General features: G+C 37.9%; 1 protein-coding gene across 2 annotated transcripts in view; it reads right to left on the bottom strand.

Annotated features, from left to right (window-relative positions):
* DTNA (dystrobrevin alpha) overlaps nt 1-26,291 on the bottom strand; it is a 271,240-nt gene that overhangs the window by 67,524 nt on the left and 177,425 nt on the right. For both annotated transcript variants that reach the window (XM_090285660.1, XM_090285659.1), the window contains exons 6-10: nt 16,027-16,112; nt 10,327-10,481; nt 5,598-5,703; nt 3,164-3,330; nt 711-835 (exon numbers count right to left, since the gene is read on the bottom strand). In XM_090285660.1, coding sequence (XP_090141786.1) covers nt 711-835; nt 3,164-3,330; nt 5,598-5,703; nt 10,327-10,481; nt 16,027-16,112 — 639 coding nt within the window. The remainder of the gene's footprint in view (nt 1-710; nt 836-3,163; nt 3,331-5,597; nt 5,704-10,326; nt 10,482-16,026; nt 16,113-26,291) is intronic.

The raw sequence follows: 26,291 nt of genomic DNA on the forward strand, positions 1-26,291 counted from the left end.
ACAACATCAAGAAAAAAACACCTCCTTCCTGGTTTCCTCGGCCACCAAGGCCTGAGAGAGGGTCGAAGGGTCGGGGAGGAGGAAGGATGGGTGTGGGTGGTAGCGTGGTAGCGCTGTACCGGGACCCAGGGCCCTCTGTGCACCAGACTCACACCTACTTTGGAGGAGTATTTTTTTAAAGCCAGTTTTTTGGATGTTCTGATATATTTTCCCACCAATCCTCCTCTTTAATGTTCCCTTGTACAAGCCATGATTCTTCTAAAGTTATGTAGCTTGGGATAAAACAACAATTTTCAGATTTGGTACCATTTTTAAGATGACTGGCTCTGCAGAAATATAAAACAAAGAGGTTTTATATTTGAGACTCAAAACACATATGACATTAAGGTGAAATGTGCTTTAAAATTTTCTTACTACAGTAATTCCATCGATAACTTCCAATTGTGTGAACTCCATTAACATCCACATTTTATAACTATGCTTTTTCACCTCTAGCTGATTATATTAGTGCTGCATACCTTACTTTACAGGTGAGCACTTGGACTGTATAACTCTGCAACAAAATATTGTAACGACATTACATTCATTCTTTTTTTAAATTAAATTTTAAAACTTGGTCCCTGACAACTGATAGGAAATTTGCTTTTGTATGAATTCAGATTCGTGTCAATGAAGAAAGGTGTCTCTTAATGTGAAGGGTAGATACTCACACGATGTGGGCCAAGTTGAGTGGCTTCTCAGGCTGGTCCGGGAACATGGGATGCAAAGGCTCACGGCTGGAAGCACAGCTCAGGGACTTGCTTAATGCGTTAGTTAACTTCTTAGCAGGCGATTTCTGGAAAGAAGAAGAAAGATAGAGGTGACAACAACTAACATTTATGTAACGTCTTATCAAATGATTTGCTTTCATAGTAGATAATCATTCATACGTTCAATCATTTAAGAAATCTTCTTTGAGTATTTACTTTTAAGTCAGGGAGTCTGCTCAGTGGTAAACAAGCCAACAAGGTACCCGCCTCCTGCTGCTTAGTGTTAGCAGATGCTGTGATAAATGGGAGCACCTGAGCTGGGAATTAATGGGGAAGCAGAAGTCCAAAAACTCGGGACTGGCAGGGAAGGTAATTCCAAATGGAGGAAGAGGAGAGCAGGAGGCAGATCATTAAAGTCCTTACATGTTACATCGAGGACTGTGGTCTATATCTCTAATGCAGGGGAAGACAAGGAAGAGTTTAAATCACGGAGGTGACAGCATCAGACCTGATCTAGAAGGACTGCTCTGTCTGACGAAGGAAGGAAAATAAGCAAGAGGTTTTGCAGCAATCCAAGTGTAAGATTTTTCAGGTATGGCAGAATGCATCTAACTAAAAGTACAAGTGGAGCTTCAATCTGAGTCTTGAGAATTTAAAATTCATGTTCTTTTCAGAGCATTACACTACCTCTATTTCATTTAGATCAGTGGAATGTTTATCTTAAAATTTCACAGCCAAAATTATCAAAAATAATTTACCTCATATAATAAATCTTCACCCCAATTTTTCTTTTCCCTGAGAAGCCATTTATAATTTTTTCACTTTCTTTTACACATAGAGCCCATGGCAACATAATGATGTGACTTTTATCCTCATTATTTAAAGGCTAAGTTGTAGGAACATTGTGCAAGAAGTTCCACTTTGGTTTTTGCTAGGAGTAATTCTTAGAACACTTAAAACAGTACCAGAATAAATCTCTTCACCCCATAAATATTGGGGCCCGTTCATCTTCTTGAGGACTTTAAATAGACTTCATAAAGATATTGACCTGCTAAGTAATTTTAGAGTCCTCAATCCCTAAGAAAGAGGCTCCTTATCTGATTTCAGCATTTACATAAAACAACAATTAAAAATGATTCGTCTTCTAATACCAACTCTCCAGAATTTGGGATAGAACGAGTTTGAAAATTGGTAATATGGTGAAAATAAGAAAATAGAAGGTGCTTTCTTCTACCTTCTGTACTAAATCATGTCTCATCATCTGTGTCAGTGTATCTAGCCTCAGCATATGATATGACCTACCGGGAGAGTGGCCTTAGAACTGGCATGAGGCCCTCAGTACATGAGGCCTTAGTGAAGAACTGTCACTTGAACTCAGAATCTGACAGGTGGTAAACTATTAATATTTTCAATCAGTTCCCAATAATCATTCTTAGAAAGATCATTCCTATTTAAAATGTATATTCTGAAGATATTCTTTTTTTAAAAAAAGAAAAACAAATTACTTTTAAAGTAAAGACTATACGCTGAATTGAAATACATTAAACTATAGAAAATGAAAACCTCAAAAAAGTTTGCATGTTCTTGTGGAAGAATTATTTCAAGAGGAGTTGGTAGGGCTGATGGCGTATTTCACAAAAACCAGTGCATACATAGAGCAATACTTTCACAGAGCACAGGAAGCACACCACAGGGACTGATCTTTGAGTTTAACTGAGGCGGAGGTCAGCAAACCGTAAACCATTTGAACAGCAAACTCATGGAGTCAAATTCTTTCCACAGACCCATTGCCATGTGCTCCTGAGAATACACCTGTCACAGGGACAGACACTCACAGGTCACCTTTACCAAGTTGCACTATTCATGAAAAGATGATTTGCTAATATAACCACACTATCCTCCTCTTCCAAAAAAGTAAAATGGAACAGTGTCATTAAGCCCACACGTTCACACGTCTTTCCTTTATTTTCTAGTCATGCACATAACAGAACCCAGAATCTAAGAAAAAAGAAACTAGCAGTCATTTGTAAGCAATTCCCACAAAATACAAAAAATGTCAGAAAACAAACAAACAAAACTTGAAAAGAACCTTAACTTACTGTGAAAATAAGAGTATGTTCCAGAAGGTGCTTGCTGTTCAGTTGTTATCTAAATCAGTACTGAATTACCTATATTTCGAGAAGTAACGTAGTTTGAGTCTTCCTATATTGTAAGTTACAGGAAGCTATACTAGGTTCAGATATACTAAGTAAGAAATCCCAGTAAGATGGAGGGGTGGGAGGAAAGAGGAAGGGTTGAATGTTAGACCACAGGTTTAATTTGCTCCTTAATTCTGTCACCATCCTTGATATTCACTTGCATTCTGGGTAACACTCACACAGGCAACTTTGAGCATTGCCTGGACCTTGCCTTACCCATGACGTGTACTCTTTCATCTGGTGCTGGTTGCTATGGGAACCACCAGCATGTCCCCTCCAGAAGCAGTCCTGACAGAGCTGGTAATTGTGACACTGTTGGCATCGGTAGCGAAATCCCATCATACTCTCGCTGTGGCAGTAGGAACACTCAACCGGATGGAAGACTAAGTGGGCAACAGATGAAGGAAAAACAAGAAAACCAAAGTGTGAGCTAGGATAAGAAAAAATACAGCCCAACAGGACTGGCCTTTTTTCTGCTGTGTGCCATGGTTTAGGATGACAGTCAATTTGGCTGAGGAAGCATTATGTTTATACCCGCCATCTCACTGCTGATTTCAAGCATATGTGTGGAGGTAGAAGAAATGAAAGGGATGGAGGACAGGTGTTATTTTAACAACAGATTTTTGTAACGGCATTTGTTCTTTCTATTCCCATCTCTTACACTACAAGAATATAAATTATGCAGACTGGCCGGCCTCTCCCCGCAAACAGCTCTCTGTCTCCTGGAGACCAGCGCAGCTCACTGGAAGACTCAGAAGCACAATGGAAGAACACAGCTGACTATACAGTGGGTAGAGAGCAAATGTTAGAGAAATGGGAAACCAGAGGAAGGGGAAAGAAAAAGAAATGGAGGGAAAGTAGAAAAACTGGATGAAAGAATTGAATAACTTTGAAAAAAAAAAAAGAAGTATTTAATGGGCTTGTTTAATGAGTGACATTGCCTCCCTTTAACAGATTTTTTTTTTTTTCTTTCCTGAGAAGCAGATGGATAGGGCCAAAAAGATGTGTAAATGATCTAAATACAGTTCTAATTCAGACAGATCAGGAGACACAACGTTCTTTGGTAGAAAATTTGAAGTATAAAGCAGGCAAGGTAAAATAGTTGAAATTTAAAGCTAATGAATGACAAAATCCAAGTAATTGTCTATATGCTATGAGCTAAAGATAGTAAGCAACAACAGCCAGCAATTCTTATCTTTGGTAAAGTTATTCTCTGGCTAACCAGCAGGGAGATAATGTAAATAAGAATAAATGAAGATAAAAAGCAAATTGTAAAACTTGTTCTGGAGGTACTGCCTTCTGAATATGCATCATCTGCTCCCTTTTCTGGCTCTTGGGAAAGGCTGACAGAGGCCTGAATTTAGAGACAACTGCTCTGGGACAGGGCCTATAAAACAAATTCCCTGCAGCAGGAAATACTGAGCTGGAGGAATGAAATTACGACTTCATGATTGCAAGATGACTAGTTCTGGAACTGTGAACAGTAATATGAACTCAGGGTGCATGAGCTGGACCTTGATTGCTCTCTGCTTCTGCAGATGAATAAGAAGCATAAAACATTTATGCTTGGTAGTGATCACAGAGAATGTAGCTAATTCATTCTTTTTTTCTTTCTTTCTTTTATTTTTTGGTTTTTCAATTACAGTTGTCCCATTTTTCCCCCATTGCTTCCCCCACCAAGCCCACCCCTTCTCCCACAATCATATCCCTCCCCGTTGTCCATGTCCATGAGTCATTTATACACGTTCCTTGATTAGACCCTTCCCTTATTTAATTCATTCTTTAAATCTTCTCCGTGAGCACAGCAGGATAAATTTATAACTTTTAACTAAGAGAGATGATAAGGACAGACGCTAGAAGTTCTGAATGAAAATTTAAGATTAAGATAACTTTACCTCCAATGTGTATTAAAGAAATGTTTAGAAGTTAAGATTCTAGGAAGAGATATGGGATAAATTATTTTCTATTTAAGTCTGGAGAAATCTCAGATTTAAATTAAATAATAAAGAAGAACATCTAAAGACTAGAAAGATGCACTGAATTATTCTGTGTTTAAATTTCTTTACATTTTGTCCTGAACTGTATTTTACATTTAAGTTTGTATATATCAATATTAACTACTTTTATCCTAGAAATACTTGTACTTATAAAAAAGCACATTACCAAAGTTTGCATTACATTTCTCTTTTACATAACTACAACCATTGAAAGCTTATAATTTAGAGCATATGACAAAAGTTTAGTAAGTAAGTTTCCCTCATCCAACTTTTTCCCTTCTCCTCCACCAATTCCTGGCTGAGTGCCTAGGAAGAAATTGTCAATGCCAATATAAACTAATATTGGAAATCCAGACCCAAAACAAATAGTAGAAAATATCACACTCATTATTGAGATTCTTCTGTGGTATGAAGTCTTTAAGCCACATCTGGCTTGTAACTGAGAAGTACACAAATAAGCTTTTAGAAGTGACAGTCTCAATTTTGCAGTGCACCTATAAAGTGTTATTGTTCAGCTTGCTTCTATCCTAAACAAGGCTCAGAACAGCTAAATAGACTTCCCTAAAATAATGACCTTGGCTTAATAACTATAGGCTTGATCACCTAATTTCAATGATTAAAAAAGTTGCCTTTGCTTAGTAGTAGCTACTCACCATTTTCTACATTTGCCAGTCGATGCAGAAGGGGCAGCCAGACCAGACACTGAGGAGGAGGATCTGACATGAGCGTGTCCAAGAAACCATTTAACGTGACTTTTTTCTGCATTAAAAAATAAAAAAAGACCCACAAAAATTTAGCACAGAGAATAAGCTTAATTTACCTGCTATGCAAATAACATTTGAGATTGAAGGAACAAAACATTCAATTAACCTCTAAAATATGAAAAAACAGAACTTGAAGCAAAGTTCAGCAGAATTTAAAATATTGATTGTATTTTATACTTATACACAGAACTGAATTATCTTCATTGGAGCTGTGTCAATATTATCACAAGGAGAAAAACAATTTTGAGAGCATCACTTCATATACATGAGGGACAGTGTGACAATGACGAGGAAAGATGAAGAATAGACATCACCATAAGTTTTTACCAATTGTGTGCCATAGCACACGGCATAGTTCCCATATCAGGCTTCCACATTGGTAGAATTACTTCCCTTATAAGCTTCCTCCACCTCCATAATTATTAAATATTTAAGGTCAATGTGAATGGTTCTGCTGTACAAAGTTAGAAGGGAATCCTGTTAAGAGGAAGCAATTCTTCCTGTTAGGAGAGAAAATCTACATTAAAAAAACCTCTTCTCTGTTTATGTATCTTTTCTTTTAATTTCACCTGCTTCTGTCTCATTATCCTGGCCCCTTCTAATGTATAAAATGAAAGTATTATATATATGTTTCTTTCAAAATAACAAAAATAAGTAACTATATTAATACATGATATTGTAATCCAATGAATGACAAAATTACAGGTTTATGTGCAAAAATCACTTTTATTTGAAAATTTGAATTAAAATATAAAGTTGGATGGGATAATTTAATTCTTTTAGACAAAAGTATCAGTCTTGAAGGGCTATAGTGCCTTTTCAAAGGCTATACCTTACACTAGTAATTCACAAAACAACTGTTTTGGTACTATTTAATCTTTTTTTAAATCACCAGATATTTACAATTTTAGTCTTTCTTCATAATACAAAATACTTTACGCTTTTCACAGGATTGATATAAACATTATTATTAAAAGATAAATTATGTAAAGTGTAAATCACGATATAGTATTTTTTTAAAAGCTCTTACAATTTATATACCTAAAATAATTCTATCTTTTAAAACAATTACTTGGGAGACTTCTGGCCAAGATGGAGGCCTAGACTGACAGGTTCTCTCTCCCTCCACAACTAAGAAGGACTACAACTACCTCAAAACCATAAATAACCAGAAGTTCCAGAAAATGAAGCTACATGGAAGTCCAACGTATGAAGTTATAAACAAGTGGTACTCATCCAGATGGATAGGAGGGGCGAAGCCGGGGTGGAAAGGTCAAGCTGTGCTGGTGGCAGCAGCTGCAGTGACAGGCAGTGGGACAGCAGTAAGCACAGACACCCGTATTTAAGGGGAGGCGAGAAGACCCTGGGAGCACCCCTAGCTGCAGACCAAACCCGTCAGCTCGTGATTCCAATGCCGGGGAAGGCAGACCCCCATTTCCTTGGACTGTGAGGCCCGGAAGGCGTGGGGATGGAGGAGGAGGCTTCCGGTCTCTCAGTGGAGAGACAATGGCAGGAATCCATCTTGGACCCCTGCCCCCATACAAAGCACCACAGTGTGGTGAGAAGGGTTGCCCTGTAGTGATGAGTACACGGGGCTCTGCCCCCTGTAGCATAGGAGGTGTGACAGCCCTACCTAGGAAGAAAAAACTGTCAGGATCTCAGGGATAATGATAGACATCCCAATCAAGCAGCTGACCAGAAAGCAAATATATGAATTAACAGACAAACAAATAGATAACCTTTCCGAGGCTCAGTTCAGAGCTATAGTTATAAGACAACTTACAGAAATAACAGCTGGACTTAATCAAGATCGGGAAGGAATGAAGGCTAGTCCTGCTGAAATGAATGAAAACACATATGAAACAAGTGGTTAGGGAAGGAAAACCAGGGATCAAATCAACAAATCAAAACATAAGGAGGGAACAGTAAACCAGTGCAGAAAGAGGAAACAAAAAGTGAGGAAAATGAGAAGAAGCTCAGAAACCTCTGGGACAACTATAAGAGAGCGAACATCCAAATTATAGGGTTGCCAGAAAGTGAAGGAGAAGAGCTAGAAATTGAAAAATTATGCGAAAAAATAATGAAGCAGAACTTCCCGAACTTAGGGAAGGAAATAGATTTACAGGTCCAGGAAACACAGAGAGTTCCACAAGAACTGGACCCAGGGAGAACCATACCAAGGTATATTATAATCAAATTGTCAAAAATTAAAGAGAGAATCTTAAAAGCAGCAAGAGAGAAGAAGAGAATTATGTACAAAGGGGTCCCAATTAGACTGTCAGCTGATTTCTCAAAGAAGACTCTGCAGGCAAGAAGGGACTGGCAAGAAATATTCAAAGTAATGAAAATAAAAAACCTACAGCCACAAGTACTCTATCCAGTGAAACTGTCATTCAGAATAGAAGGGCAGAGAAAGTGCCTCCAGGACAAAGTAAAACTGAAGAAGGTCATCAGATCCAAACTACTGTTATATAAGATGTTAAAGGGACTTGTTTGGAAGAAGGAAGATCAGAACTATGAACATTAAAATGAAAACTGTATCACAACAACCAACAACAGAAGCTAGGGAATCAAAAAAAAAAAAGGCAAAATAAGTAGGCAACGAGAGTAGAAAAAGAATTATAGGTATGGGGAACATATAGGGGGGAGGTCAGCGGGGAGGGGGAAGGGGGAAAAGGGAGGGTGATGATGCAGGAATTAAGAAGCATAGTAGGAGGGAGTGGAGTAGACAGGAAGATGTTGAGAAGAACTATATGCACAACCAATGGGCATGGACCAAGGGAGAGGGGGCCAACTGGAGAGGGGGTCACTGGGTGGAGAGGAGCAGAGGGAAAAGAAATTGGGACAACTGTAACAGCATAATCAATAAAACATAATAAAAACAAACAAACAAACAAAAACCAATTACTTGGAATGGCTTGTACTTTTTCCAATGAAGCAATTAAAACAACTTTGGAATTTCATCATTCAAACTTCTATTATAGTCAGTTTATGAAGCATAAAAATAAGTGGGTCTTATTGTTATTTGTGTTGCTTTCTGTACTTCAAATGATCTTATCCATTTGGTCTATAATACTGGCTAAAAATCATCTGAAGTTTCAAAAATATTATGATTTCAACATGTATAAATTTCTCATTGAAGATATATATAAGATTATATAATGGGAAAGTCTATATGATATTTCAGAAGGAATTTTGAGCAATGGCAACAACCTATATAATTTTTTTAAATATATAGGTCCTAATAAGATTTTTAACATCCTGTAATTGTAGCTAATTATTAATGTGAAATATACTGAAGCATTAATAGGTTTACTGAGCATTTTTTAATATACTACCTAAAATCAAGGAATGTACAAGCAAGCAAACAAACAAATAAACTTGGAGGCAGAGAGATTAGTTTAGGGCTTAATGCAATAGGCCAGGCAATAGGTGATGATAAAGAAAGAGATCTGAGAAATGTGTACAAAGTAAAATCAGCATGACTTGGTGAGTGGATGCATTCCAATGTCACCAACTGGAAGGGAACTTGGAAGATGACCATGGGTCTATTCATCTAAGCCTCCTTCAGCACAACTTCATAGCCCAGAACTTCTCACCAACCACCAAGTCCTGCTGGGGGCAGAACTCAGGCACCTAAGCCAGCCTTGGGGTGAAGGCCTGGGGTCGTAAAGTCTTCCTGGGTGCAATGCCACAGGAGAAGAGTTAGTCCTTACTGTATCAAACCATCCCTTCCCTTATTGATTGTATGGATATGGTAATGATTCTACATACATTTACAGAAATCCATGACTGCTCGGATGCCTGAGGGACTTTTCACTCTTTAGATCACCAAGGGAGCAGACTGATGGCCTCTACTAGCTGGTGAGTAAATGCATCTTTTCAGGGGCTGCTATGCACTGATTTTTTTTTACTCAGAGGACACTTTTGGAGGACTCTCAATTAGTTGGATTTTTTTAAAAAGTGTAAACAAGCGTTCAATTTATGGATTTGTAAACTATCACTATGCTGTGCTAGAGAATGGTACTAGACATGGAGACTTTCTACATGACTGGAGAGATATAAACATGGAGTGCTCCCCAAACTAAGCAGCTTCCCTGGGCTAATGCGTACCAACCCCAGGTAAGACATGTCACTCTGAGCCCTAAATGTATCATGTTGTGGAGCCACATCTACTGTATTTTGGGATCCCCATGGTATGATGTGGCATGTGCTATATCTTTTTTGTCTTCTTTGCTAAGCATCGGTGAAACTTGGTGGTGGGTCGGACTTGTGTTTCATGTGAAGCTGAGTGACAATTCAGCCCTTTTGATAGTATACAGTGATACTAATGATACTCAGACTATAGGGTTGCTGAAAGGATTAAATTAGGCAATGCCAGAAAAAACTTTGTGTGGTGCCTGGCTCAGAGTCAGTTGAAATCACCTATTTTTATTATCCAGGAGTGTCAAGTTTAGTTACTGATTCACAGGTCATTTGGCAGGGGCTGGAAGATATACTATAGGCTATCACCAAAAAAAAAAAAAAAAAAAAAAAACTTGATTAATTAGTGACTTGAAGTGACAAAGGAGAGCAACCACTGTTTGAAAGATACTTCCTTAAACACGTTCTTTCCTACCTGTTGAGAGAAACAGGATCTAGCGGACTGTTCTGTGTAGCCAAATGAAGGACCTTCAAAAACTGCTGTGGGTAGTTTGAGAACTTCCCGCAGGAACTGATCATATCGTCCATAAACCATAACCCCGTTGGAGTCAGAAATCATTGAGAAAATATCTGATGGAAGAAAAAGCAAATATATTTATTCATCACATAAACATTCCTCACTGTTTCGGTTCAACATTTCTGCTTCAAAGAAAAATGTGGCAGAATAGATAGTATTTATGTAAGAATAATACAAAAGCTAATATTTATGGTGAAATGCCATGGTGGTTTTTTTGGTGTTTCTTTGTAGAATCTGATTCTGGCACATAGCATTAACTAGTATTTTGGATAAAATTAGCATATTTTGATAGGACATAACATTGCTATTTTGAGATCAGATGTTAATTCCTATATAACTCGATGGGGGGAAGTTTGTAAATGTGAGAGTTATGCTGACCTTGTTTGAAACACACCATGAAAATGATACTACAGCATTGGGTGGTGGTGGTGGTGGTGTGTGTGTGTGTGTCTAGCTAGATAGTTATTTACCCATCTATATTATCATTAAAAAGTTTGGGTTTAGGTTTATGATATTGAAAAATGAAAAACACAGTGGGGATAAGGAGGTAATGAAAACACTTGACTAACTCTCCATGGGAGCAGAAAACTTTCTATAAATCATAGTGTTTGGGGTGGAAGGCATTGAGTTATAGGGAAGGGTCTTTTGACTCACGCCATCTAGAGGAAGCTTGGCCTTGTGGATGATCAATGAGGTAAAGTCAGGGTCTGAGATTATTCTCAGCAGAACCTATGGCTTCACTGAACCTCTGTTCTTCAGTTTCTGCCGCTATGTGCACTTAATGAATATTAATGGCATAATTTCCCAAGGTACTTTATAATTCCTCTTTGGAAAATCACTATTGGAAGGAAAGGATTTGCTATCATCTAGTTTGTCACTATGCTAGATTGTAATGGGGCCAGCACAGCTGCTGGGATAAACTATTGTACATTCAGTGTGCTACCTCTGTTCATTTTGGGCTTAATTTTTCAAGGTCAAAATGTAATCTGGAGACATTCTTTTTATACTGCAGTCAGACGCTAAGCACATTACAGACTTTTACTGAATTATGTGTTAAGGATGTGAATTGGCTCTCAATTTCTTTAAATAATCCAGTTATAAAGGATTTCTACTGTGTTTCAGAATTTATCAACTATGAGGCTATAGAAATTTATACATATGTAATATACTTATAATATGTAATATGTATGTATTTATATATCAAAAAGAGGGCTATTTCAAGGCTTACATTAGTTAACAGATGAAAAGCACAGAGCTGTAAAGCACTCTGATAGTGTTGGCACCTAGTATACAGTAAATGGTAGCTATTTTTATTATTAAATTCATATCACATCTTTTCTGTCATTTACTTCATGTAGTTAGGCTTGGTCTCCCCATTGCAATTGTTCTGCAAGGTTCCTGATTATCCTCTGAACCACCATTGTATTTTCTACAGCATCATACAATGATAGACACTGTAGAAGAATTTACATTTATTGATTCATTCAACTAAAATTAACTTAGCACATACTAAATGTGTGTAATTGTGCTAAGCCACACACACACACACACACACAAATAAGATCCTAGTCCTGTCCTCTGGGAGGTCCGAGTCTTTTGAGGATGACAGTGAAATGCTTACATCGCGCCTCACGTGATATCACACATTGTAACATGGTGGTGTGGATATGGGAACAGTAGATGTACAGGATGCAGCAGGAGCTCAGAGAGGGAGTTCCCAGAGGGAGGATGTGGGTCAGGGATGATTTCCTCACAGAGGTGAATTCTAGGCCAAGGAAACTGGATCAGGGTGTGCAGAGGCACGCTCAAGCACAGAGCACTGAAAGATATTGCAGCAATTCACCATCAGGAGCCTGGGCATCCACAGTGCATGGTGGGAGATGAAGTGGAGGTATGAAGAGCTTCAAAAGCTCTAGGAGGGGACGTTAGATGGTGTCCAGAAACTGCTGGGGGATATACTGAAGAATTTAAGGTAGGTCAGTGAGTTAGAAATATTACCCTGGGGGTAGGTATGGAGGCAGAACAACCAGTTCAGTAACAGAAGCTCAACAAACACACAATGTCTGCCATAATGCCAGCCTCTTAAAGAAAACAGAACAAGCCTTCCTCAGACACTTTAGAACAGCACCTGGCATTCCAGGCTTTGGCACTGGATTCAGAGTTCCTTAAGATCCTTAGGACTACCCAGGAGACCTGAGCAGAAATATAAACAAGTGTTTCATCTAATTGAAACAACAGGCTATAATCAGACCAAGAACAACTTGACAGAAGGAGTCCGTTAGATCCGTGTATGTTTAGGCTGCTGAGTCTACGACTGCAAGGGGGTGTTCCAATACGCTAGGCCACCTGGAGGTGCACCGTGAACACCCTGTGTATTGACTGGCTCCTGGTGGCCCTGAGTATTGGAGATGGTGGTGCAGCCTGGGTTTGTTGTCCCTTTTAATGCACTTAAAAGCAATTTTAAAAACTCAGCTATAAATTTCCTGAAGTTTTCCACTTTTTTGCTTTTTAGAATTTCTAATTTATTTTCAGCCAATTCCTCCTGTCCTGTGCTCTCCAGCATGAAGGGGCTAGATGAAACAAACAGAATATCTTTCATCTCTACGTACAAAAATAGAAAAATTGCTAAACAAGCACAGCTAGAATACTGGCTTAAAGTGAATTAGAATTTAAGGGAAGAAAAACAAAACCCTCAAATCCCGAAAAATTCCATATATTTTCATTTTATTTTTTTCTTATTACAAAAGCAATGCAGACAATTGTTACTTTGTCTGTTTTGTTCTTAAATGCAAGCCAGCAAAAGAAGACCAATGGAAACACCCATAATCCTGCTAACCAAGAGTCGCTACTGCTGTCTGTGAGCAGATTTGCTCATATTTGCTCATTCAGTTAATAATGATCACTGGTGACCAAGGATATTCATTTTTGGCCAATTAACATTTTGGAGAGGTTCTTCCAGGCAAACTGCTTTCAGTTAATTTCTTTTTTTTTTTTGTCATATTGCTTTGAACTGACTTACCTAGAAACCACTTAACCCATCTTCCTGGAATTAAACTCTACCAAGAGTGATCCTTCGTCAAAGAACCGAGGACACATTAGGCTGAGACTCAGATCCACAGTTCTGGGAGAGGGCACTGTGATAATATATCATGTCACACTATCTGTTTTTTGACAGAATTTGTGACACTCTGAAGCTTATTTCTGGAGAATACAGTTTACATCCGCTGGGACTCAGGGTTTGTCACTTCTTTCACTGTGTGAAGAGGATTTACTTGGCCACTCTAGTGATTGGGGCGGGGGGAGCTTTTGATGCGGGATGAGAAAGGGTGAAGGAAAAGCAGTGTAGCAGTTATTGCAATACATTGTTTGCTTTGAATTCCTGGACTTGCAAGAGAACTGTAAAAGTTCTGACAGTTGGTAAAGATCTTTTCAAAAACTTAGTTATTGTATAATATCTTGAGCCTTGTAGCTCTGTGGATATTGTTATTGCTTACCTAACAATCATTCCTTTCATCTTTATTGCCCCCATATTTCTTCCTAGGCTAAGGGGAGGCAGTGGTCTTTCCCAGGCTATACGTGAGAGTGGATTACTGTCACGGTCCTTCCTGTTACTGGTGTAGAAATTGGCCTGTAATGCCTGGGCAATGTGACTTAAGGGCTAGGGGACCTCTGGAGTGACATATGACTCCTAAAACTGCCCTACCCACTTTTCTCCCAGGACAACGATAAAAATCTGACACTGAGGAAAGCTGAGGAGAAAGATGGAGAGCAGCAGAATTACTCTGGTTCATGCAAGATTCTGAGGAGTTCTGAAGTATGAAAAACTATTCTCTCAGTTTTCCTCAAACTTACTTTAACATGAGACCCTTTCATCCAGGTACCTATGAATATAACATTGGGTAACTATTTGGAAATGTTTCTTTAGACTTAAAAAAAGCATTTATCTAATGTCCTCAGCATAAATGGCCAGTCGTGACATGAGGTCAGCAGGCAAGACCCTCAGGACTTTTTTCCTCTGCCCTGACTCATTTTACAAAACTTTTTCTCCCCAGCCCTAACCCTGAAGAAAATGCCCCTGGATTACACTCACACAATTATTATTATTATTTTTAGGAATGACATTTAGCTATTATCCCTCACTCAAGTACTGACATAGATAGTTTTTAGTTTTCTACATCTTTCATGCTAACTAAAGAGAAACCACACTGACCTTTGTAAAGTCTGCTAGGGCTTCTCTGAATGCCGACTGCATTTGGCCGTTCCCTGAAAGGGGGTTCTCTGAAGTGTGAGGGAGGATGCGTGGTAATGTGGGGCTTCCACGAACCTTCCACTTATCTACTGGCACACTGAGATAACTCGGCCTCGGAGCAAGTGCGGGGAAATTCCAAAGGAACAAAGTGTTTGTTCTGTATCTTCCTTCATTCTTCTCCTCTTGGTACACCCAGGAGCAAGAGATCGCATTCTGAAGAGGCTGTGAGTCACAGATGATGTGGCTGGGAGGGACACCACAGGTATCTAACAAAACCCCCAAATGTAGGGTGGACAAGGAAGCACTAAAGAAGTGAAGTTACTTCCACAAGATAACTTAGATAATTAGCTGGGTTACCATTTGGGACTCCTAGCTCCCATCACAATGCTCTTTCTTACTCAGTGATATAACATTAACATAATATTTAGGGTAAGGGAAAGGGTTAAACGCAAATTTTTATTTTAAATAGTAGCATGTGCATAATTTTAAATTAGTTAGATATAAAAATTCTTGCTCCCTATCTCTATCTTAAGCCAACTGAATCAGAAATTCCGGGAATGGGACCCAGAAATCTATAAAAGCACTCCAGGTGATTGTATACATATAAAGTTTGAGAACCACTCAAAAGTCAGATTTCAAATCCTGGTACTATTTGAGCTATGTGATTTACTTTAACTCTCTGAACCTTAGCTTCTTTACCTATAGCAAATGAACCAACCAACTAATCAACCAACCAAAAAACTCCCACTGTGTTGTTGGTTTAAAACTCTACCATATTTAATGACAAAAGATACATAAAAGCCATAATTTCTCAATGTCATAAGGCTATCATATTTTTATTGGCATCCAGTTAATTCTCAGTCTATAGCGTCTCTGTGCAATCACTATGTCCCATACCCTGGCAATGCTTACTTTGGAATGGCTGGAGTTTCTAGTGATTTGAACAACACTGGCTGAGAAGAATGAAGAAATGTGCTGGGAACTTTGGCTTTGAGTTACGTAACAAGCCTTTAAGCCCCTATAATGCTGGACTTATTTACAGGGCAGTATAGTACAATAACACTTGGAAGAATATGTATCTTACTTTAATATCACGAAATCTAGTTGGTAATACTTAACAGGTTATAAGTAATAATAACCTACAAGTAGAAGAAAAACACTGAATTCATTAACAGTTACCTAATATGAAAATATTCCTACGACAAAACCTAAGGATCATATTTCAAGTAACTCTGATAGCATGAGGAAAGTCACAGATGGGCAGGGATGGGGGCTCTTGGCAGGAATGGGGGGAAGGAAATGTGGTGTGCAGGAGGGATAAGCAAAGAAGCACACAAAGAGTGACTTACATCTTAATTTGTCCATGATCTTTCCTCCACACAGTGTGGCTAAAGCCATTTTGACAGCAAATACTGAAAGTTTGCCATGGCCTTCCCTGTTTAATGATAACAGAAAAAAAGATGTCATTTGGAGAACTTCCAGTAACAAGGTTTGACATTTTCTGTTCTGTAGAACTCATAGGCCACTGTAGCTGCATCCATTTTAGAAAGGTTGTGAATACAAGTCAACACACATTTCCAAGAAATTGTCTAATTACCGTTTCCTATTTTCAAGAGAGAGCAGACGCTTCAAGTTATTCTTTGTATATGTCAATTTGCTCAAAACATGGACTGGTAGCCAGAGGGATATGCCATTTAACTATGGATTAAAATTACAGAACATGATTCACAGTTTGGGTTTCATAAAATAACATTATTCATGATGATTCCGGAATGTCCATAATTTATTTACACATTGCTTCAGAAAAACTTTTTTTTTTTTTGTCAGAGAACTCCTGAATTTTGTTAGGGTAACTATGGAGGATTTTTAATCATACACTTTTTTCAACTATCATTTTTTTCCCACAGGCTAACTGTACTTATGTTGATACTTTTAATTTTTAAATCAAGTTGGTATTTTAAAAAGGCAAAAGTAAGAGCTGTTTGAATAGTCCTCCTTCTACCTAAAAGACACCAGAGCTGCCAAATCTTCACTGATTAATGAAGTATAACTTGCCCTTCACAAAATGTGATACAAAGGGCATACTGTAAGAAATATAATATTTCAGTTAAATTATTTTCCAGTTGGAATAAACTATTTATTCTTATATCCTTGGAATCAGAAAGTGTATCATATTAGTAATTTATTGCTTTGATCGTTGCTACTCTTAAGAATGCTCAAAGGAGTTATTTAAAATTTTAACATGGCTGAACTGTAAGTAAAGTCTGTATTGACCAGGGTTTAGTATATGGAATAAATCATTTATATAAATAAGATTCATATAACTGACATATTAGAAGACTAAGATGTGATAAATAGTTGTGTCTTTATTCCATACTAGACTTCAGAGAGAAATCATTTGTTACTCATCTTTCTTGCTGTTAATCTTAGCAGAGTACCTGAAAACACCCAGTGAGAATACAGAACTGACTGGACCCTATGCTAGTGGCTCCCCCATTTATACCTCTGGGCCTGACCATAAGATTATGTAATTATTTGTTAGAAATCTTCACTTGGGTACCTGCTGTCAAACCAGGTGTGTTCAAAATAGAACTCATCATCTTTACAGAGATTTCCCATTATACTTGAGCCAATCCTATTACTTACCTGCTGTTCCTCCTATAGTCCTTCTGCTTGTTAGAATCACCATGTACCTGGTTACCCAAAAGTGAATCCTGGGGTGGGGGTCACCCTTGACTTCTAGCTCTTCCTCAATTCACTATCACACCAAGCATATGTTTAAGGGACTCAAATATCCCCTCTTAATTGTATATTGAACCCATTCTCTCCTTTCCATTTCTCCCATCAGCTCTTGCTTTAACACTGTAATAACCTCTTCAATGATCTGTTTGAATGCTCACATCTCAGATTTGATCATAATGTTTCATTATTTAAAACCGTTATTGACTAGGTTTGCGTAAGGATTTGGTTCTAGCTTTTTCTGTCTTCTCCAGTCTTACATGCTACCATTTCTGTTGTACTCCACACCACAGTCCCACTGTTTAATGCCCCTGTCTTTCCTAGCACAGTCTGCCCAGACTCTCCCACCAATTTATCAAGACCCAAGTCAATAGCATCATTCACTATGCTCTGAAAACAGACCCCCCCCCCCTGGATATGCAGGCAATTGTTATCCCTTCACTTTTACCTGTTATGTGGTACCTACACTGTGTGACCTTGATTTATTTATTTACATGTATGTATGTGACTCAACTCCACACTGAGAGATCCTTGGGGGCAGGGACTGCCTTCTGAGCTAGGTGAATTTTAGTGCCTTGCACTCTATCTCATACAGAGTTACTGAAAAATAAATTTCTTATATTAATGAATGACTATTAATCATTATAATTGGTGCCCCTAGAATGTTGAATGACCACTCATTATATTGCTTACTAATTTTAGAGCAGGCAGCTGTAATATAAATGCTATTATTTTGTAAAAACTACCCCATTCAAAATTATTCCATGTCTCCTGCATTCCCAATTGTATTGCATAGATAACTGGGAATATCAAAAATTGTATTTTAGGAAATAATTAGTTTCTTTTTCTAAACTGAAACATGGTTCAAATAGCGAGAACAGAAAAGTTTACAAAGTGTGGAAGAACAGGATAATATAGAGATAAAGTAGTCTTCAAAATGAAAAGAAATTGAAGAGCATTACATATGAGACTTCAAGAGCAACATGAGTTCCTTTCAATGAATCAGAGAGAATAATTTAACTCAAGAAAGAGAATAGACCACAGATGATGTTGGAACAAAGCATTCTCCAAAGGATGAAATGATGATAGCTCACGGGTGAATTCTTAAACCCTAGCTTTTAATGAAGAAGATCACAGGAAGATTGCCAGTCCTGTATTGTTCCTGGAAAGGCAAGATTAATGCTATTAAATCCAACAGTGGTTGTATCAGAGCTATTCTGCTAAATTGACATAATAAATCTAGATAAATCACCAAGTAGAGGGCAGCTGAATGAGAGTTTTGCAGGAACTCAAGGGTGAAATTAGCCCACTGGAATGTACTGTTATGCAAGCAACTGCGCCAGATTGCAAATGTGACCCCTGTCAGGAAGAAGGATTCAGGGGGTGGCTGAGTTCAGACTTTGCTCAGTCCTGGCATTGATAAACCTTTAAGGAGTTTAAGGAATGAGGGAGATCACTGACTCCACAATGGAGAATGGGGACACCAAAGACTTAAATACAAATGAATATTATTATTATTGAACATTTTCAGCAGATACAACAGGGTGAAGAAAAGGATGGGGGGAGGGGAGAGAAAGATATTCTAAAGGTCTTTGACAAAATTTCAGGACAAAGGCTATTAATTAAAGTCATCCTGGGATCAGGGTCCTTATATTTTTGTGAAGAAATAATTGGCATTAACAAAAGAAGCAAGGAGTAGGGAGAAGCTGGTTACATCCCAAATGGAGAAATGTAGAAAGGGTCCTTAGTTGGGGTGGTTTGATTCACGAACAGTAAGTGAAATTCCATAAATGTCTAGGAAGTGGAAAGTCAAGCTCATGAAGATGGATAACAGGAAGCTTTCAGGAGTCTTGTGCAAATGGGCAGGAAAACAGCAAATTCTTCCAACGTGAATCTGTACATGCAATGCTTCTAGGAGTAAAGCGGTAAAACCAAACACATAAACTGTTGGCTGTCAGCCACAGCTCCGGAAGCAGACCTACTCGAGTGGACCAAGGATGAAAAGCAGATTGTTCCTAATGCTACAGGCCAAATGGCCTCTGAACGGCAAAAGCAGGAAGAGCACTGGAAAAAGTCTACGCTCTTTTCTTGCTTTTATGAAATGCTATGGCAGCACACCTTCAAGTTCATGTGCAATTCTGATGGCTGCTTAAGGAGAGATGTAACACAGTCAGATGTGTCTGAGGTCCTGTGGACTTCAGGGGTGGTCTTAGGATCAGTAATCGATGACATGCACACATAAGCTTTTCTTTGTAAATAAAAGTTGCCAGTGCAGCTGAGTTTTTAATAGTGTAAAAGATACAGTGAATGCTTTAAAAAGGTATTTACTATTAGCCTATCATTTTTATTAAAAGAATAATTTTATTTCTATTGTAAAAATTTTACTTATTCTAATATTTCCTTTTCAATGCAGAGTGGGAACACAATGTATAAAGAAGCATACTTTACTTTTTATCCCCACTATTTGTTTTTGGCATAATGGAATATATTTCATTCATAAGCCAATTACCCTGAGGGTTTTGCTTATGTAAACTTTGCTGTCTAGCTTGATGTCAAAAAATACCCAGTTATATTATTATATTGGTATTTAAGTAATACCGAAAAGAGTATTTAAGAGAACCAGCAAATTATCAAATGATCAAACCAGCAAATGGAAATTGCTTCATAAGTCAATGTTTCCTTAAATCTTTTATTTCCCTTTATACTTTGTTTACTCACTCTGAAAATTTTCAAATTTTTCTGAGGGGCAACTGATTGAAAGTGGAAACAGAAAAAAACACTTAACCATCGGGTTAATATACAGAGATTTGTAGAGTGTCTTTTCTAAAAACATGGATTACTTCAAAGTTTCATTCATCATAGTAAAAAGTAACTGCATCATGCTGAGTTTTTCATGAGTTTACGGAGACAAACTGATTTATTTTAACTGAGAAGATATTATCTTTAGGAAAAAGTTGTCAGGGTGGGGAAATGTGCTTTGACAAAAAGGAAAAACAATGAATAGATATGGACAGGTCTGGGGTGCTAGGCTGAATTCAAAAAAGAGTGTACATTTTTTCTAAATTGCTAAGAGAGTTTCTCCAAGTTGAAGCTAAAGAATCTCATGATAAATTTCAAGTCCTTGAAAGTAAGATTTGAATTCTGATGGATTATTTTTTGAATAGACTAGAGGAATTATTTCTCTATTTAAGAGAACTAAAATCTGAAGCTCTTCTACCAACATGTTTTTCAAAAACACATTCGGTAAGCATTTTTGATAAGCAAAAGCATAGCACGCAAACTACTATATCACTTCCTCCTCTGGGCCTCTTTACCTGGGAATTATTTCGTTCATATGAATCATTCATTTGGTAACTCAACAGATATTTATTGACAATCTTTAAATATTGGAGATATTTACTAAATGTCTATTGGGGAGAAAAGTGAAAAACAATTTTAATACAACACACTTTCACAGAGGGCGGGGACCTCATCTTATTCATCTTTTATTTCCAGCTTATAATAGCACCTGGCACATAGCAAGCTCTTTATATAAAATTAATGAATGTACAAGTAGAAAGAAACTTTCTGACTTACCACTTATGTTTTATATTGAGAAAGTCTAAGTATTTGAGTAAAATTGCAAACATTGACTTTAATGGCCATTAATATTAGATTGTACAGTCATGAGATATCTTGAATTTAGAAGTGATCACATACATAAAACTCTTGCTTTTAGGATAGTGAAGTTAACATGTGAACAGAAAAAACCCCTCATTTAGCCCTGGCATTCCTGATGTCAGCAGAACATCTGAAAAAAATTTCTGATAGCACTGAGCCAGGTGAGTTTGCCAGGAGTTTCTTCAGAACAGAAGGGGCCAATCCTGGTGACGTTGTCTTCCTTACCTCCATGAGATCCCATCTGCCATTCATCTGAAGTATAAGTCTGACAGCACTATGACTGACATTAGGATGTTCAATTTATTTACAATTGTGAAAATTCTTCAGCAAGTGATTTCATTTTAGCATCATACAGGAATCTTGGAATAAAATATTTTCTACCAGAACTAAGTTTTAGTGACTAGATGAGGATGTTCTATGGATATCTTGAATTTAAGATGTGCTTAGAATAAAAGCGCTAAGCCAATTAAGCACTATTTTAAATATCTAGTTTTAGCCATATACATAATGAAAGAGAGAGAGAGAGAGAGAGAGAGAGAGAGAGAGAGAGAGAGAGAGAGAGAGAGAGAAACATTTGGTTTCATACAGTTCTTTTCTTTTTCCTTTGTCTCAAAAGCGAACATAGGTTTTGTTGTTGCACAGAGAAATGGCCATGTACTTTGTAGTACATCTTGCATTAAACATCAGAATCATTTTTAAAACTCAAAAGGCAGAAGGATTTTGGCAGAGTTCCAGGATTATTTCACATCCATCCATCCATCTTGATAGTGTTGTGGTACCTTTCACAGTGTCAGGGGTGGGGGTGGGAGGCTCAGCAGTGGGAATGGATGTTCAAATGGCTCAGTGAGGTGCCATATGTCAAACAGAGAGGAAAATACCAGGATTTTGTATTCTCTATGAAAGAGTATTATACAGTGGATTTGGAGTTCTGGACGGCTGTCATTAACTGACTCTAAATCTACAATGTGAAACTTGTTAAGTCCAAATATTTCTTTCACATATATTCTGTCGAATATTTCTAAATACCACAAACTAAAAAGGTTAGAAATGTGAGTATAATAATAATATCCTGTAATAAGCATGGTAAGCCTAGGATAAAAGTACATTAATTCTCATTTTAAAAAATGAAACAGAAAGCATGAACAGAACTGAACCCTAACTGCTTCCTGGGACAAAATGATTTTGATTTTTTTCTCTACTCACCTCATCTAGTATCAAACTGTATGACCTACAAATTATTTAACCTCCTGTTTCAGCTTGATCACTTACTTACTCAGCCTGGAGAATTTATATTATTATCATCATTAGAGAATTGGCATTAAGAATAGTGCTGGACTTCCCAAAATAAAACAATCACTGTTCCTTTTAATATGGATCATTGTCCTACTATGAGCTTTGTGTGGATGAATACATGGGAAAAAAATATTTGCTAAAAACAAGGCCACTGTCACATAATCTACTTTATGAGGAACTATCCTAAGAAGAAAGAATCTCCTGAATTGGAATGAGACTAAATTAACAGACTAATGTTGATGTTAGTCTTTCCTAGGGAAGTAGGAAAAGAGTAAGTAAGACAAGTATATTGAAGTCTTTTCTGAAAACAGGATCACATACACTTGTGACCATGAACATCTGATTTTCTTTCTTCTCTGTAGAGCAGGCATAAAAATAGAGGGTATGAATTTACGTGACAGAGCAAACTTGGATTTACTAGTCTTGGTAATATATTGGAGATTAAAGAGAACTTAATCTCAGAAAAAGAATGAAAATAGTATGACAAGAGCTAAGAAAAGTCAACCTTTGATTTTTCAATCATTCATTCACTCAGTGATTCATTATGAGCTGGGTATTGTATCAGGTGCTGAGCATACAGAGAATAAATGTGGGAGGCAGTCAGATAAGCAGAAAGACACACATTATAAGAGAACAGCAGAATCAAGTGAAAGGATCAGTGGGACCTCGGGAAGGGTGACCAACTCCACCATGAGAGGTGAAGGGCTCCACTGTTTATCAGATTTTGTGACCTCATCTCTCAAAAAGGCCACACCTTTAAGAATTATTTTCAAGGTAACAATTATACCTCAATAAAGCTGTTTAAAAAATAATTATTTTCATCCTGTAACTTTCTGCCACGTTATTTTTCTTCTGTACTTTCAATTTTCTAAAAAATAATAACAGTAAAAGTCCTTAGAATACATCAAAGAGACCCGTGGGCCCCCCCCCCCCATATGAATAAGAGGCGAGAGAAATAGCTGCTTCCAATGTGCTAGTGGGTTCTGCAGGAGAAGGCCCCAGGTGGAAGGCTCCTGGCAGTCAAGAAGGGAAGCAGGCAGCCAGTTCCTGAAGTGCATGGAAGAAACAAGACAAGAGGAGGAGACCGGGTCAATTCCCTGTTTATTTCCTAATATTTTCCTTCTCACTCAGCCCCTGCTCCCCTCTTCTAACACCCATTTTCCAATCCTTCCCAGTACATCCCTCAATTTCCCTAGAGACCTGAGATAAGTTAGCTTCTAGGTGTAGAAAGGGTCTGCTTAGAAGCTGGTTGGTAATGTCACTGGATGACCTCCTCCCAGAGATAAAGCCATTTTGTAGTAGGAAAGTCAGATCAACACAAATCTTTTAGACTTGAAAAACTGCCTAGACTGCCTATTCAGTGGCAGGATGGCAAGCATGCACATAGGTCACTGGTGTCAAATACTAGGCCCTAACATTTTACCAATTATCCTATGTATGCAGCTATGTATTAATACTGTATCTCCTAAGAGGCTGACTTGGCTAAACAACAGGGAAACTTCGGAACCAGCAGACTGTTTGTGGTCTGCGGTAAGTATGCCTATTTACAAACTGAGGTCCAGGTGTCTTTGGGGGGAGAAGAGGGGGAAATGCTATTCCTGGAGAACTGTGATTATGGGAAGGCAGGTCTGGTTCCCAGGGATACACTTAAGTGAAGTGGGTTTTGATCCTCTTTTCAGGCCATTTTCTTGGCAGAGTCCAACTGGTTGGGTCTGGTGAATTTTAAGGTGCTACCAAAATAATAACCACATTTCTTTGAATCCAAGTTCTTATTCTTCATGAGTTTAAATTGCTATAAGGTCTTCTCTTTTTAATGTTTTTTTTTTTCTTTTTCTTTTATTTTATTGATTCTAGAGAGGGGGGAAGGGAGGAAGAGAGGGAGAGAAATATCAATGTGAGAGAGAAGCATCAATTAGTTGCCTCTTGCACACGCCCCCACTGGGACTGAAGTCGTAATCTAGGCATTTGGCCCGACCAGGAATTGAACCCACAACCTTTCAGTTACAGAATGATACCCAGATGAGCCAAACCAGCCAGGGCTCCTTTTTTATTTTCTATATCGTCTCTTTAGAGTTGGAGTTCTCAAAGTCTCTCTTTTACTATTTTAGATTTTGTGTTTTTCTTAATCTGTTCATTTAAAATACAGAAAGTAAAAGAAAATCTTAAATGTTTCAGTGATTCTATAATAGCAACAACACATTCTTGGTCTACTAGTGTCAGGCTCATTCATATCTACCAGAATAGGGAGGCTCTTTTAAACAGCTGGGCCTGTCATGGGATGGGTGGTAGGAAGTGATATCAGATTTCCACACTAGATCTCACCTGGATAAATAGGAGTTTACAATGATAAGAAATAGAATTAGACATTCATTTTCTTGTTGTTGTTGTTCTTCTTCTTATACTTATTTCTAAGTTGTATTTTAGGTATTAGTACTTCCTGATAGCTTATATCACACATTGTCTAAAGTGTAAAAAGCCATCAGAGGGAAAATTTGAGTATCAGTGCAACTACATATACTCATTTGCTATGTCAAAGGACAGAAGGCAGAAGTACTTCATACTGGGGTCTCTGTGTGAATGTGTCTATACATCTCTACAATGAGATCTCTCTATGTAGATGTGTTTATAAATCTACCTCAATGCGATCAGGGGCCTTCTTATCTGTATGAAGAGTAGACACCAAACAAACAGTTGTTCTGAACATCTGTGTGAATTGCTTCTGACCTTGGTATAGTCCTTAAACTTAGCACTCATCAACCTTGAAATAATTCAGCCAAATCATTATAGTTATTTAAAGAACATCTACGCCTCTATTTTTTGAAACAATCTTCCCAATATTTCTAAACAAAAGTGAAAAATCTAACCCTATGAGTTCAAGTCCCACATATTTTATAAAATTCCCCTTCCTTATTATTAATCTGTCCCTATTTCTGTATTTATAGAGTGGGTCTAAATTATTTTTTTTAGCTCTGATTCCTTTTGAATCTTCTAGCAATTGTCTATGAGTTAGCAGGAAAATATATTTCTCTTTTTACATTTTTCATTGTTACAATTCTAACAAGTCCCCTAAAGACTTGAGTGGCAAGTCTGAAAGCTGCCAGGCACTTGTTGAGGAGACAGGATGAAAATGCTGTTATAGACATTCCATGGCCTTGTTCCATTCTGTTTCCTGTTATGTGGAACCACAGCCTCTCTACCTGCCCTACTTGTAACCATAGTGATTAGCCCAAAGCAGTGTTACATCAGCTCTGAAGTCTGCACAGACTTCAGGGAGTCTCTTCTGCTGGAGTGTTGTTTTAAAATTGTTTACTTCAACTTGAAATATAAGTATCACAGAAACAATAACATACGCTGGTCAAACTGAGCACAAATGACTCTTGTTACTACTCTAGGCTGCAGTGACAGCTGGTGACTTTGGAAAGTGAGTGGCATAATAACATTAGCCTGGCTGGATCATCTCCAGTGCCGGGCTTAAATATGCTCAAGCATTGGCCAGACGATGAGACTTGAGAAAACTCTTCTGAGAGTCCTAAAATGTGATTGCTGAAAGGTCAAGTAGTAATTTTCCTTTTACTATTCAAAACCAGTAGTGAAAGTAGAGGCATTGATATAGCATCCAAACCAGGGGATATTAGCAAGAGCCCCTTTGAAATTTCAGGCGATACTGTAATTCAGGGGAGTTGTTACATTTTACAAGGTTGCCACATATGCCTTGGAAAAGAAACCTTAGCCGCATATCTAAGTACCCACCCTGACACTAACATTTTGAGTGTTAGCGACACCTTCTTTGTGCCTCAGTTCCTTTATCCATAAAATGAATGATTTGGAAGAACAGTCTTTAAGATCTTAGCTGTCTCTGAAATTCTCTGACTCCATGAGGGGAAATTATAAAATAATTTCCATTGTGTTGCATGGATAGCAT

The sequence above is a fragment of the Furipterus horrens genome, unplaced genomic scaffold (assembly GCF_987537825.1).
Source record: "Furipterus horrens unplaced genomic scaffold, mFurHor1.1.pri manual_scaffold_8, whole genome shotgun sequence".
Taxonomy (NCBI): domain Eukaryota; kingdom Metazoa; phylum Chordata; class Mammalia; order Chiroptera; family Furipteridae; genus Furipterus; species Furipterus horrens.